The 13,821-nt window shown below is 51.8% G+C and overlaps 1 protein-coding gene across 31 annotated transcripts in view; it reads right to left on the reverse strand.

Moving 5' to 3' along the window:
• Positions 1 to 1,405: 1,405 nt before the first annotated feature.
• SSBP3 (single stranded DNA binding protein 3) overlaps positions 1,406 to 13,821 on the reverse strand; it is a 163,203-nt gene continuing 150,787 nt past the window's right edge. For 16 of the 31 annotated variants that reach the window (XM_065877751.1, XM_065877897.1, XM_065877836.1 and 13 more), the window contains 7 exons: positions 13,163 to 13,198; positions 12,611 to 12,665; positions 11,217 to 11,287; positions 3,408 to 3,486; positions 3,142 to 3,170; positions 2,924 to 3,025; positions 2,045 to 2,074 (listed from right to left, as the gene is read on the reverse strand). In XM_065877751.1, coding sequence (XP_065733823.1) covers positions 2,045 to 2,074; positions 2,924 to 3,025; positions 3,142 to 3,170; positions 3,408 to 3,486; positions 11,217 to 11,287; positions 12,611 to 12,665; positions 13,163 to 13,198 — 402 coding nt within the window. Of the gene's footprint in view, positions 2,075 to 2,923; positions 3,026 to 3,141; positions 3,171 to 3,407; positions 3,487 to 11,216; positions 11,288 to 12,610; positions 12,666 to 13,162; positions 13,199 to 13,821 lie in introns of all 31 variants that reach the window. The other 15 variants (XM_065877904.1, XM_065877890.1, XM_065877866.1 and 12 more) reach the window with 7 other exon arrangements.

A 13,821-nucleotide genomic window follows, 5' to 3' on the forward strand; every position in this document is an offset into this window, starting at 1 on the left:
AAAGCACACCGGGAACCTTATCCAGAAAAATATACTCTGGCAAACCAAAATGCATTTGTGAGATGAGAAACCCCAACTGCCTTTTAGAATGTCCCCGAATGTTTGAAGTGAGACAGTGTCCTCCCAACCATCTTCCCCAACTCTCCACAGAAGATTAACATGCCCAGGAAAAGAAGGCCGACTCCTGAAACAGCACAAACCAAAATCTTGCCCTGCAACAGGAACAAAAATTCTGCCCAACCAGTTGCCTGGCATTTTGTAATCAGTATAACGAACTCCAACCCATGTTCCCCCCAAACATGTCAGGAAGGGCTGCGGAAAAAAGATGTCCCTTTAATAAAACGTTATCAACATATATCGTACACAAACTACAATGTATCATAATTACTTTTTTTTCCTCTCTTAATTCAGAACCAGACTACAAGGTAAGAAAAAACACAGAAACAGCTACAATGTTCCCAATAATCCGCACAAGGTCTTTTTTCAGGCAGATGATATCTCACATAATATGATATACATGGATCAGAAAGGGAGGGACGAAAACAAAGACCAGCTACAGGGGGGGAAGAGGAGGAGGAGGGGTGTAAATGTACAAAGAATTCTGGTGTCTTCAGGGCAAGACACAGAGGTTTCGATGGGGGAGTGGTGAGGTGAGGGAGGCCACAAGTCACCCCTCCTGGGAGGGGACAGGCTCCACTGTCGCATTTGTTGGTTTTTGAAAATAAAAACAGGACCGGAAACAGCACATCTGTTTGGTTGCTGGCGTCCCCCCTGCCCCCCACAGCTATTCCAAAGTCTCTCTGTCCAGTTCCAAGCGCACACAGAGCAATTCTGGTCAATATCCCATTTTTGAAAAAGAAGAATCAAGAGGGGAAAAAAAAAAGAAAACCCAAACTCCAGCCCTCTACTGCCCGCACACAGGAGGACGACGATTCGAGGAATGAGAACGCGGAGGTCACAGTTTCCATGTCCCAGGTCATAGCCATCCTGTCGGGGCGGCCTCCCCCACTCCGCTCCAGGCCACCACCCCGCTGGCAGGATTCTCACTGGGAAGACTGGGGTGGGGGCTGAGGAGGGGGCTGGAGGGCGGGACGCTGGGCGGGGAGAGGTCCAGAAGAGAGAGGAAGCAGTCCTGGGAACACAGTGCATGCCACTGGGTCGCAGCACAGCTCCACTGGGGCGGGATCCTGAAAGCGGTCGGTGGTCTGGCCCCTCCGGCCACGTAACGGGGGAGGGGGTCTGGGGTCGAAGCTGTGCAGTTGCTGTCGCCACCTCGCCAGGAGATCAAGCAGAAACAAGACAGGTTCCTGCCCTTCCCTTGCCCGTCAGCACAAACCAAAAACCCCAAGTGGAAAAGGGTGACTCATTTTTTCTTTCCCAAAAAGGCCGTTTGAAAGAAACCACCGATTGTAAACTGCCCAGTTTATTATAATTATTATTATTATTTTTAGATGGCTACAAAGACAGGTGAGATCTCACACCTAGACTAGCTTTCCTGGTGGAAGGGCTTGGGTACAGACAGACAACAGGGCTTGGGTTTTTGTTTTTTGTTTTTCGTTTTTTGCTTTTTTTTGTCCTTTTTTTTTTTTTAAAGAAGAAAGCAAAGAGGTTGATTGGGGTGGGGGGGGGGCTTGCTAGAAGCTTCCATTTTTAAAAATTTTTCCCCCAAAAAACCCCCCTGAAAACAAATTAAAAAAATCCCAACAACGGTAAAACCCCCAACAAAAAACAACAAAAATGTGTCATGTACATAAAAGGTCCTTTTGGGAAAGGGCAAGGGGTGGGATTTTTCTGGTCATTGACTTGAAATGTATTTTTGAGTTTTGTCCTTCATGTTTTATGGAATAAAAAGTTCGGCCTTTTTATTGCATGAAACTAAAATTGAGAAAGGTTGGGGGAGGGGAGGGGGAGGGTTGAGGGGGAGCAGGAGATGCCCCTCCCCCAGCTCCTGGGTAATGACACCTCACTTCTTCTTGCATAATTTCTGGCACCTTCCCACCTGCAATGCCGGCTCTCTCAGCGTCTCCGAGAAGAGGAGGGGGGATCACACACTCATCGTCATGCTTGGAGAATACTGGAAGGGGAGAAGCAGAGAAGGGGGGTCATGAGGGCCAGGGTGTGGGAGAGCCCTGTGGAGATCTGACTGCAGAGCTGGACTGGGACTGTCTGGGGGTGGCTGGGCTGAGACACCCATGATGGCACTGGGTGGGCAGGGGGCCAGCAGGCGGGACTTAGGAGCCACCTCTTGGCACCAGCCTGTGTCCCTGACTCCTCTCCCCGGCCCCTTTCCCTCTCCAAATCACCCCTTCTTTCCAAGCAAAGCAGCAGCGGCCCCTGCCGTCCCCTCATGGGGCCACAGACTGCAGAGAACCGGGGTCTGACGAGCCGGAGCACAGACGGTGCCCTGGGGTGGGAGCCGGCCTGTGGTTCTCAAAAGCTGCTTACCCATGACATCGTTTCTTCAGACGACACTGTAAATAGAGGCCCAGTGTGAAAAAGGAGACGGCCAGCTCCTCTGCACCGAGACCCCCAGAAGTCACTGGGTGCGTGAAGCTCCTTCCCCAGGACGGGAGGAAATAAGACTGGGACAGAGACCCAGTGGGCCAGAGCCCAGGGCTCGTCCAGCCACGTCAGCTTCTTCACTGCTGGAGGCGCTGCGCCTCCGTGTGGATGCTTCGGGAAGGTCAGACTCAGGTAGCAGGGGTCAGCGCCAAGCGGTGGGGGAGGGGGGTGGGGGAGGTGAGGGCTCTGCACTTTGTGTGGAAAAGTAACCGAGGTGAAAGGCCCACGACACAGCTGCCAGGACACTGGCCCAGCAGGCAGGTCTTGGTCAGGAGACTGAAACTTAAATCAACAGTCCCCAGCCCCAGGGGATACGGTGAGGACACAGGGGTGAAATGAGGGTGGTGGCAGGCACACTTACATTGTCGTTCTGGAAGGAGTGGAGGAAGTTCCCTCCTAGCTCACCGTCGTCTCGAGGGGTGCCTGGAGGATTGCTAATGCCACTTATGTTGTTAGGAGAATTCTGCAGAGAGAGCAGAGGAGGTAAGCCCCCGTGCCCCCAGCAACCTGCCCCTCCCAGATGCGGGAAAGGCTTTCTGGGTGGTGCTGTTAGGGAGGAGACATGGAATACACACTCACTTTTGGAAGTCCATCTATGTCACCTGACCCTGAAAGGAAAAATGAATCCAGTTCAGTTTCTTGCCCACCCTTCTGTGCAGGGGCCTCCAAACCCTTCCACCCAAGCCCAAACACCTCTGCAAAGAGGATCTTCTACTTAGGCAACATCTTCCTCTTGGGATCTTCCTGTGGGGACCCGGCCTAGGGGAGCCAGGAGCCAAGGCAGAGAAGGCTTCCCGGGAGGGTCGGGCAGGGGGCAACATGATGAGGTCAGGGCGCTGACTCACCTAACGAGCCGTTCATGTGGTGTGGCTCCATGCCGCCCATGCCCCCCATCGGGCCGTCCGAGCCTGGACCCATCGGGAACTGTGGGAGAAGCACAGAGCGTGGCAGCTGAGTGGGCCCTCGGCTCGGCTGCAACCCTCGCAGGGCTCCCATGCCCAGCTGCATCCCCGGGGAGCTTCCATTCTGGCGGGGCCACTCTCACACACTCAGGCATTTAACACCAGGAGGCCGGAGCTGGTGCCTCCCCTCGGCCCTAGGAATTGTGCAAGGCAGAGGCGCTCATTCCTATGCACCACGGGAGGAAACCCACCCAGAGAGAGAGAGGGACTGGTCCAAGGCCACCCAGAGACAGCTCTCAAACCAGGCCTGCTGGATCCCATCCCGGGCTCTCTCCATCCCGGGGCAGCGTGCGGGGCTCGCCAGTGAGAACCTCACCCAGACGGAGTGACCAACTGCCAGGCCAGGAAACAAAAACATTTGTGCTTTTCCTCCCCATTTTACAGATGAGGAGACTGAAGCACAGAGTGGACCATGCTTTGCGCACGATCTCCCAGGTAGGAGAGATGGAGAAGCTGCGGCTGGACCGTGGGCAGCCTGGCCCTGGAACCATCACACTAGCCTCCTCCAGGCTCTTCCTCAGAAATGTGTGGGGAGCTGGGGCGTGGGTGGCAGGACTTCTCTCGCTGGGACTGTGTGGGGGAGCTCACTAATGAGCAGAACTGACGGCGCAGACAGACCAGACACCAGACGTGTAATCTGCTCTACCCGCCTTCTCAAATCTGTCTGGAACTAACCCCCCCATCTCAGCAAAGCAGCAACCAAAGGCCAGAGGTCACATCGCATGGCCACCAAGGGATGGCTGAGCCCAGTCTGGAGAGCCAAAGCCCAGGGATACAGACTGGATGCCAGGGTGGACAGGGGACGAAGTGGCAGAATGGAGGCCTGTGCCGGGCACTAAGGACACAGAGCTGGGTCACACCTGGGCCTCAGTCTGAAGGAGGAGCACAGCCACGGACACCCAACTTCCCCACAGGATGCTGAGATCCAAAGAGAGCTGCAGACAAAGCACGGCTGCAACTTCAGAAAGAGGCACTGAGGAAAGGGCAGAGAAATCAGAACAGGCTGCATGGAGGAGGAGGCAGAGCGTCAAAATAATTGAAGGATAGAATCTGGGCAGGCAGAGATGGACCATGGCCTTGTTCTCAGCAGGGGTCCTGCCTGAGCAGAAGTAAGAGGCCTCCTAGCAGGTGCCAGCACGGAGTGGCTGGAGCAGGAACTGATGTGACGAGACTGCAGGGGAGGGGCTGCGGCACCAGCCGCTTCCTCACCCCGCCTCCCACTCACACACCCCGTGGGTGCAGGATCCTGGCCTCCCCAGTGGCCTCCCAGGGCCACTCGCAGGCATTGGGGCACATTTTGCCATCTGGCAACCAATTTCATGCTTATGAACCCAAGTGATAGGAGGATGAGGGTGACCAACTTTTTAAGGAGCCAAACCCAGACACAGTCACACCAGAGCAAAAGAATCCCGAAATGTGACAATAAACAGTTATGCACATGTGTCATTACGGAAACATACATATATTTAAAAACAGGTATCTTAAATAACATATTATGTGTATTTCTGTTATTCTTTTTAACAGCTTGAGATATAATTCACATACCATACAAGTGACCCATTTAACGTATGCGATTCAGTGGCTGTTAGTGTATTTATGGAGTTGTGCAACCACCACCACCATCAATTTTAGGACGTTTTCATCACCTGCATCCATTAGCAGTCACTCCCCATCCCCGCCCCCCTTGAATCCCCAGGCCCACTCAACCATTAATTTATTCTGTCTCTACAGATTTAGCTATTCTAGACACTTCATACAAACAGAATTATATGTGACCATTGTGGCTGGCTTCTTTCACTTAGCAAAATGTCTTCAAGGTTCATCCATGTTGTTGCATGTATCATGTACTTCATTACTTCTTACGGCCAAGTAACGTTCCACTGTATGTATATACCACCTTTAATTACCCATTCATCAGTCAATGGGCAGTTAGGTTGTTTCCACTTTTTGGCTATGATGACTAGTGTTCCTGTGAACATCTGTGTACAATTATTGTGTGGACATGCTTTCATTTCTCTGGGGTAGATACCTATGAGTGGAATTGCAGGGTCACAGGGTAACTGTTTAACCTTTCGAAGAACTGCCAGACTGTTTTCCACAGCATCTGCACCACTCCACATTCCACGTTCCCTCCAGCTATGTGTGAGGGTTCCAATTTCTTCCCATCCTCGCCAACACCGCTCATTATGTCTTTCTGATTCTAGCCATCCTAGTGGGTGTGAAGTGACAGCTCACTGTAGTTTTCATTTGCTTTTCCCTAATAACTGACGCTGAGCATCTTTTCATGTGCTTATTGGCTATTTGTACATCTTTGGAGAAATGTCCATTCAGATCCTTGGCCCATTTGCTTTTAAGTTTATTTTTTGGCTGCGTCGGGTCTTAGTTCCGGCATGTGGATCTTTCGTTGTGGCCCGTGGGCTTCTCTCTAGTTGTGGTACGCAGGCTTTTCTCTAGTTGTGGCACACAGGCTTTTCTCTAGTTGTGGCACGTGGGTTTCTCTCTAGTTGTGGCACGTGGGTTTCTCTCTAGTTGTGGGGCGCAGGGTCCAGGGCGCGTGGGCTCTGTAGTCGCGGCATGCGGGCTCTGTAGTTGTGGTGTGTGGGCTTAGTTGCCTCGTGGCATGTGGGACCTTAGTCCCCCAACCAGGGATCAAACTGGCATCCCCTGCATTGCAAGTTGGATTCTTAACCACTGGACCACCAGGGAAGTCCCCTTGGGCCATTTTTAAGTTGGTTTGTTTTTTTATTATTGAGTTTTAAGAGTTCTTTACATATTCTGGATTCAAGCCCCTTACCAGACATATGACTTGCAAATATTTTCTATGGGCTGTCTTTTTACCTTCTTGACAGTGTCCTTTGAAGCACGAGTTTTAAATTTTTTTTTTTTGCGGTACGCGGGCCTCTCACTGTTGTGGCCTCTCCCGTTGCGGAGCACAGGCTCCGGACGCGCAGGCTCAGCGGCCATGGCTCACGGGCCCAGCCGCTCCGCGGCATGTGGGATCTTCCCGGACCGGGGCATGAACCCGTGTCCCCTGCATCGGCAGGCGGACTCTCAACCACTGCGCCACCAGGGAAGCCCCTCGAGTTTTAAATTTTAATGAAGTCTAGTGCAGCTACTTCTTTTCTTTTGTCACTTGTGTTTCTGGTGTTGTAGGTAAGAAGGCTTTGCTAACCCAGGTCACAAAGATTTATTCCTACATTTTCTTCTAAGTGTTTGATAGTTTTAGCTCTGACGTTTAGGCCTAGGGTCTACACTGAGTTAATTTTTGTGTATGTTGTAAGGATGCAGTCTAACTTCATTTGTCTGCACGTGGATATCCAGTTGTCCCAGCGCCACTTCTTTATTCTGTATTACTTTTCCGTTACTTAAATGCTATTAATTAAAGAACAGCTGAACTAGTTAACAGTGGCAACAGGACCAGTTAAACAAATGACGTGTGGAAAAAACACAACACTTTTATAATATTTCTGTGTTCTGACACAGCAAATTATTTTAACTCTTTACTGGATATTTAAATGTTGTAGGCTGTATTACTGTGTATTTATTGAACACACACGTTAAGATTTTTTCAAAAGAGAACCTAAATACAATAGGACTGATTAAACAGATACTACCTATATTTAGTTTCTAAAAACTGACACTTTTTTCTGTCCTGTATCACAATAGGATATTTTTGCTCTGCTTTTTTAAAATTTTTTTTAAAGATTTAAAAAAAAGTTTTACGTACAAAAAGCTAGCATTGTTTCTTTCATTGGGTAGATGTCCTGGATAATCCATTCAAGGAAGTTCATTCAGTCCTATATCCTCTGTGTACTGATGGGAACACTGGTGGCACCTCCTGAGGCCACGTTTCAGGACCAGACCACGCTAGTGTGAGAAGACATGGCCAAAGCAAGAGCCTGGCCGATTTTTTTTTTTGTGGCGGGGGTGGTGTCCATTAGAGCTGCTGGGGACCTGTCTTGCTTTCAGGGGTCCAACAGGGCAAATGGCGCTTGCTTTTCCACTAATACTTCCCTGAACTGCCTGCAGGTTCTTGGGCATCCTTCTTTCCTTTCATGTAGTGGCAAATCTGAATACAGAGTCAAATGGAAAATGTACCGACGTGCCGCTCTGCTCTTATCAAGCCCTGGTGTCAGTCCAACGTGGTAACACCAGACTATCCTCTCCACAGACACGTCTGCATGGACTTCCCTGGTGGCACAGTGGTTACGAATCCGCCTGCCAATGCAGGGGACACGGGTTCAATCCCTCGCCCAGGAAGATCCCACATGCCGCGAAGCAACTAAGCCCGTGCGCCACAACTACCAAGCCTGCGCTCTAGAGCCCGTGCGCCTAGAGCCCATGCTGCACAACAAGAGGAGCCACCGCAAGGAGAAGCCCGCGCACCACAACGAAGAGTAGCCCCCGCTTGCTCCAACTAGAGAAAGCCCGTGCGCAGCAACAAAGACCCAAAGCAGCCAAGAAAAAACAAAAACAAAAAGAACACGTCTGCACATGGAGTGCTTAGGATTTTGCTTACGTGCTCAGGTTTCTGGATCTGTAGGAATCGCTCCCAGCTCTCCAAAGATGTCCAACCACTTTGTATCTACAAGCGGGTTTTGGAAGATCAGCTGCTTGTCAGTCAGGCCCTTCTCATCTAGGAGCTCATCAGATGGGCTATGCCTGCCTACGATGGCCATCATTTCTAAACATTCCGAGCACACTGTATATCATTATCGATTAAACCTCTCTTAGGGAAACTGGTTTTAAAGCACAAAGGTAATCTGAACTTGTGAGATCTAAGTTGGATTTTAAATAAGTTACAGTTTTAATAAAGAAACTGGGAAAGTTCTAACTTGGCTGCCCTTACCGGTGACACTTTGAGTCCTCAAGCAGCCTCACTGCCAAAGGTAAGCCATTACTTTGGCTGTATGAGGCTTTATCACAACCCCCCACGAATCTGAACAGCTCAAGTGCCGTCCACTCAGCCTCATCTTGGCTCCTCATGGCCTCTTTAAAGACCATCAAACGGTTCTGGAGAAGCAGCAACTACATTTCTATTTTACTGTCATTCCTTTCTGCATTCTCATCTCATCGTATTTCCAAATCAGAGAAGAGCATCACAGCAGGCTGACATTTTAACATCTTCTCTGTGGCCAGCAACAGCCATCTGTGGGCGTGTGTCCAAGGCTCTCTCCATTTCTATAAACTCAAAAATCTCACTGAGTGCTTCTGCACGTTTTGAGCAAACTGACAAGTGACCAAAACGTTTCATTATGAAAGCTGGATTATCAAAGGTAAGCACATCTCCCCCCTTGACAGCGGTGTCGGGGACAAAGTGTGTGGGGCATTTAGCAGGTAAGAAGTTTATAGACTAAATGAAACTTGCCAAATTAACTGCAGTGTCTGCCAAATATGCAGATAAACGAGCGAAGTCTGGTTTGCATTTGGACAAGGAGAATAACAATCTTTTATTTGTTTTCTGCAGTTTCATTAACATCTTCTTTGTAGAAGTCAAGATTATGATTTGAAGCTCCAGTTTTCAAGTCAAAGTACCTAAAAGCTGGGGAGACTTTTGTTGCCACGGTGTGATGAACCATGTGATATGACGAAAGAAGCTCCCTGATTTTCTCGAAGATGCAATAGAATCAGCTGTACACTGTAAAGGACCAACACACTTGGCATCAAAATTCCCCCTTCTGTTCACCCACAGGACTTCGTTGCAGCCTCTGAGTCAGGAAATGCAACCTTCTCCGTTCATGGAGCCATCTCAGTTCATGGACCAACATGGCGATGGTGTTCATTCAAGGGCCAACGGTGTTCATGCCCCGGCCAACGTGGCAGCCGCTGTTTTGCACTGAGCACTGGTCTCTTTGGAGGATGCACGGAACTTCTGATTGATTCAGAAGGACGTGCCTATCTCGTCCTAGACTGTGCAGTTCTGTCTACAATGCGCTCTCCCACCCTTTTTCCACCCACATCCCTTCTCATCTTTTCGGCACACTTGCCGGTATGTTCTGGTTTGGTTATTTGCCTCCCTGACCCAGTTGTATGTGTCCTCACACCTGTCATTAAAATTCATTCAGCGCCCCCCCTTTTTTTTTGGAGGTGTCGGGGTCACGCTGGTGCTGGTGGTCTCATCGTTCTCATTTTCATTATCTGAGCTCTTAGAAAACATGATCGTGATACTCACAACGTGAAAAATAAAAACACTATCTTGACACAAACAGTTAAGCCGCAAGCAGAGTCAAAGGTGGACTCCGCCAGGGCCCGGATGCAGCGCACTTGAGTCGTACCCCTCGGAATGATGCAACACGGATGATCCATCATTGAGAGCCACAGACCACGACTGCTGGCATCCGTGCTCAGGAAAATATGGTGACGGCAACCATGGGAAGTGGGGAGTCTATGCCACTTTCATGTGCTCAGTCCTGTCTTTGGGACCACTATATGGGTCTTACACTTTTCTGCCCAACCTGCATCCATTAGCAAAACCCAGGATTTTTGTGTCCTGGGAAGTCATCTCCCAGGACACAGGGCTTTCCATGCTAAAATCCAAATTGGCTGGCCACCCTAGGGAGAGGCAGGGGCTATGGGAGATGCTGGCTGCCCAGGAGAGGGGGAGAGATGGTGGTGGAGCAGCAGTTGAGGAGCGAGGTTCCCACACTTCTCAGTCCCAGGACCCCGGGTAAGGTCCCTCTCGGCACCCCCAGGAGGCAGGGCAATGACCCTCACCCAGAGGCTGCTGGAGGATGAAACACGCGCAGTGGCCAGCACAGGGCAGCCCATAATCAGGATTTAACACATGGGGTGATTCAGGAGGCACATCAGGAACCGAACTGGCAAAACCAAACTGTGCATCCCTAAGGGCCCGAGCCAACCCTGGGGTCACAAGCCTACCCTCTGGCTCTGCAGCCCACAAACTACTGATTTGGTCACGTGACAGCCTCCTTTCCAGACCCTGAGCTCCCGGAGGGCAAGGCCAGTGGGACTCACCTCCCCCGCCTGGCAAGGAAGGGTTGTCTGTGGGTCAGACCAGCCCTGTCCTTAGGGAGCTCCCAGCCGGGAGAGGGAGACAGGCCGCCACTGCACAGTCCAGTCCTGACATGGGCGCGGGAACACGAGAGGGAGTAGGTGAGCAGGAATCAGAACAAGTGGAATTTGAGCGACAACATCATTACAGGTTGGGACTTCGAGAGGCCAAGAAGGGAGGAAGTGGCTTCTAGATGAGGGAAGGGCCCTAGCAGAGGCAGACAGGTTACAAGATGGGGGGGTCTGAGGGCTCCCAGAGGCACACAGCAGGCAGGCCCCCGGGGGCCTCCCCCCAAAGCTCCACAGCCAAGGATATGGACCTGAGACACCGCCCAGGTGCACAGACAGTCAGCCGAGCAGGGACCGGCCCAGGCCCACCTGCAGCCTGCGGCTCTTCCCCGTCAACAGCCGGCTCGGGCCAGCAGGGGTCCCCACCGTGAGGCTGGGCGCCCCACTCTGACCAGAGGTGTGCGAATCAGCCCACCCACTTCTCTCCCACCCGCTGCCAGCTATGAAATGGCAACCAAGCTGCCCAAGAGTCAATCACTTTTCTGATGGTTTATTTTATCCATCTTTGGTAACAAATGGCTGTCATCAGCTAAGCTTGCTTTCCGCTCAGCCGACGACGTCAGTCGGATCTGTCGCAGTACCTGATGTGTAAATTATTAGAAGCTGACTTACGTTGGACCGGCTGCCTCCAGGCGGCACCGGGTTAATCATTGTGTAGATGTTGTCACTGGAATTTGTTGAATCTGTAGAACAGTGGAAACCCGCAAGTCGGGGTGATTAATTCACTTCTTAATTAAAACAAACTCATGGCACTTGAACTCATTCTTTTGTATTTTATCACCTAAAATTTCCTCTAAGTACCATCATTTTCTGGCTAATTTGTATTTAATGAAGATTCACAAAGTTTTTAATCGCAGAAAATTCAACTGTGAAAACCACTCAACCCTGAAAGGAAGGATTTCAGGGCGCCTAGATAGCAATGTGGACATGGCAAAGCCGTCTCCCCCATCTCAAACCAAATCTGGTCCCCAGACACTGCCTGGCAATGCAGGGGCGGCCAGACCACCACCTGTGCTCTCCCCTCAACCCCGCCCGGCAGTGTTAGTCAAACTGGGAAAGAGAAACACCACAAGCTGATGGGGCCACCCTGCCAAGCCGATGGGGCAGGAGAGAGAGGCAGGGATGGTGCTGGAGACGCAGTAACATGTGGAGTGGTTTAATGTGACCCAGTCTGAATGTAGGTCATGCCGCTCATAAAAATGCAGCAGCAGAAAGAGGGAACAGGAGCGGGAATATCACGGTCGCCGCCAGAGCCACCCCTGCCACTGAGCAGCTGCCCTGCTACAGGGAGCTGAGGGGATGGGAGAGAGGGACTCCTCCGTGTCCCCAATTAGCCAGCAAAGTCTCCTTAGGAAATCAGCTAACATGTTTATATCAGGAGCAGGCACCAGTATTTCTCGGGCAGAGATCCAACTACCTCTCACTTTTTATTTTGGGGGTGGGTAAAGATAGTACGTTGAATTCCTTCTAGTTGACGGTACGCTACTCTTAGCTGGGAAAAAACACAGTTGTGATGCTGTGTGTGTGTGTGTGTGTGTGTGTGGTGTGGGTGTGTACACATGCCCTCTTCTGATTAAAGAAAAGGGGAAAAGGGATCTTCGATACAGAGGACCAGAAGCCAATAGCTCTAGACACTCAAGAGGCATCCCGCTGTAGAGTCCTGGTCCCAGGATGCCAGGACCCAAAAGCCCCTTCTCAGTCATCTAGAGAAATGACAACCAGGACAGGATTCTCTCTGACCAGCAGGAGCCGAAAGCTGTGAGACCCCTTGTTTCCAGATCTCCTTGCTCTGCCCTGTCCTTTCACTGGAGATGAGGAGTGACCCGGCTGAGGCCACATGGCAGGTTGGTGGCACCGGGGCCTCCTGCCCACTAAATCCCTGGTGCCAAGATGCCGGGTGGGGGGCGCACTGCTCAGGAAGAGCGGCTTGCAAGCCCTGGCTCTGCACCCAGGCCCCTCCAGGACTCCCTACTCCCTCAGCGGCACCCCTCCCCCAGCCTTCTTACCTGCAGGACTAGGCATGATGGGTGTTCCTGGAGGACCGCCACCACCAGGGGGTCCCTGGAGATGAGATAAAAACTGACATCAGAAACCCATGGTAAAAAACCCATGGTGATGACACACGTGGGGCCACACACGTGAGGCCACTGAGCTCCAGCCAAGCCAGCAGCCAGTGCTCACCCGGGGCCCGGGTGTTTAAGGCTTGGGGGAACTGGATTCCCCCTTTCCTTTCTTTAAACCAAGAGGTAGCTGTGGGGGTGCGTGTGTGCTCATACCCATGGGGACCGGTGAAACCAGAGGCCTGTAGTGGAAGCTGACTGGCCTACTGGTCAGTCCCCCGAATGGGGGTCCCAACTCTGGGTCTTGTTTGGGGACTTCTGGGCCACCAGAAAGTACAGATACCTGAATATTGACAGCAAGTTCTAGCACAGTTTGGAATCTGTGCTCAGAATATGCTGTGAAAGGAAAGAGGCAGGGCCCCCCCACCCCACGTACTCTTGTACACACACAGTCACATGAGGTTAGACATGCAATGCCCCAAACCTGCACACACTTACCACGTAGGTGCCGGGTGATGAGGAGGAATATGGAATCTAGAAACAAGAGGGGGACGACACCTCAGAGACACCCCCTCTGACAGGCAATGAGTGCTCTACCTTCCAAATCCTTTGGGGGACACAACCCCACTCTTGATGGGAAACACACTGAGCCACCGGGTTAGTGTCTCTAGGGGGGCCAGGGATGTGAGCCAAGTCCAGTTCCTATGCTGAACCGATCCTTAGAGCCTCGGCAGGGAGCCTTGGGGGGCCAAAGGCGCGGGAGACCCTCCAGTTCTAGGACAGGAAAGTGAGAGCTTCCCCCACCCCCGGCCTCCTGCCCGGGACCGTCTGTGCTAAGCCCCTTCCCGGCTCCTTCCTCTGAGTGCTGGAAGCCAGCTCTGCCAAGAAAGAGGAGGTTGGCAGAAGCCTCCGCATGGACAGGGCTCTGAGCCCAGCTCTCAGCTCACACCTCAGCTTCTGCAGAGCAGCGGGGAGAGCCCGATGGCCCCAGCACGATACTCCCAAGCTTCACCTTACAGGTGGGCTTCTCCTTGAAGGCATCAGGTGGAAGCCTGCTGCATCCCACTCCCCACGACACCTCCAACCTGGGGACAGGAACCACCCTGCTCCCTAGAACCCAGTCCCTAGCAGATAGCGCCTCCCCCCGCCAACCTGGG

Source organism: Phocoena phocoena, chromosome 1 (assembly GCF_963924675.1).
Source record: "Phocoena phocoena chromosome 1, mPhoPho1.1, whole genome shotgun sequence".
In the NCBI taxonomy this organism is placed as follows: Eukaryota; Metazoa; Chordata; class Mammalia; order Artiodactyla; family Phocoenidae; genus Phocoena; species Phocoena phocoena.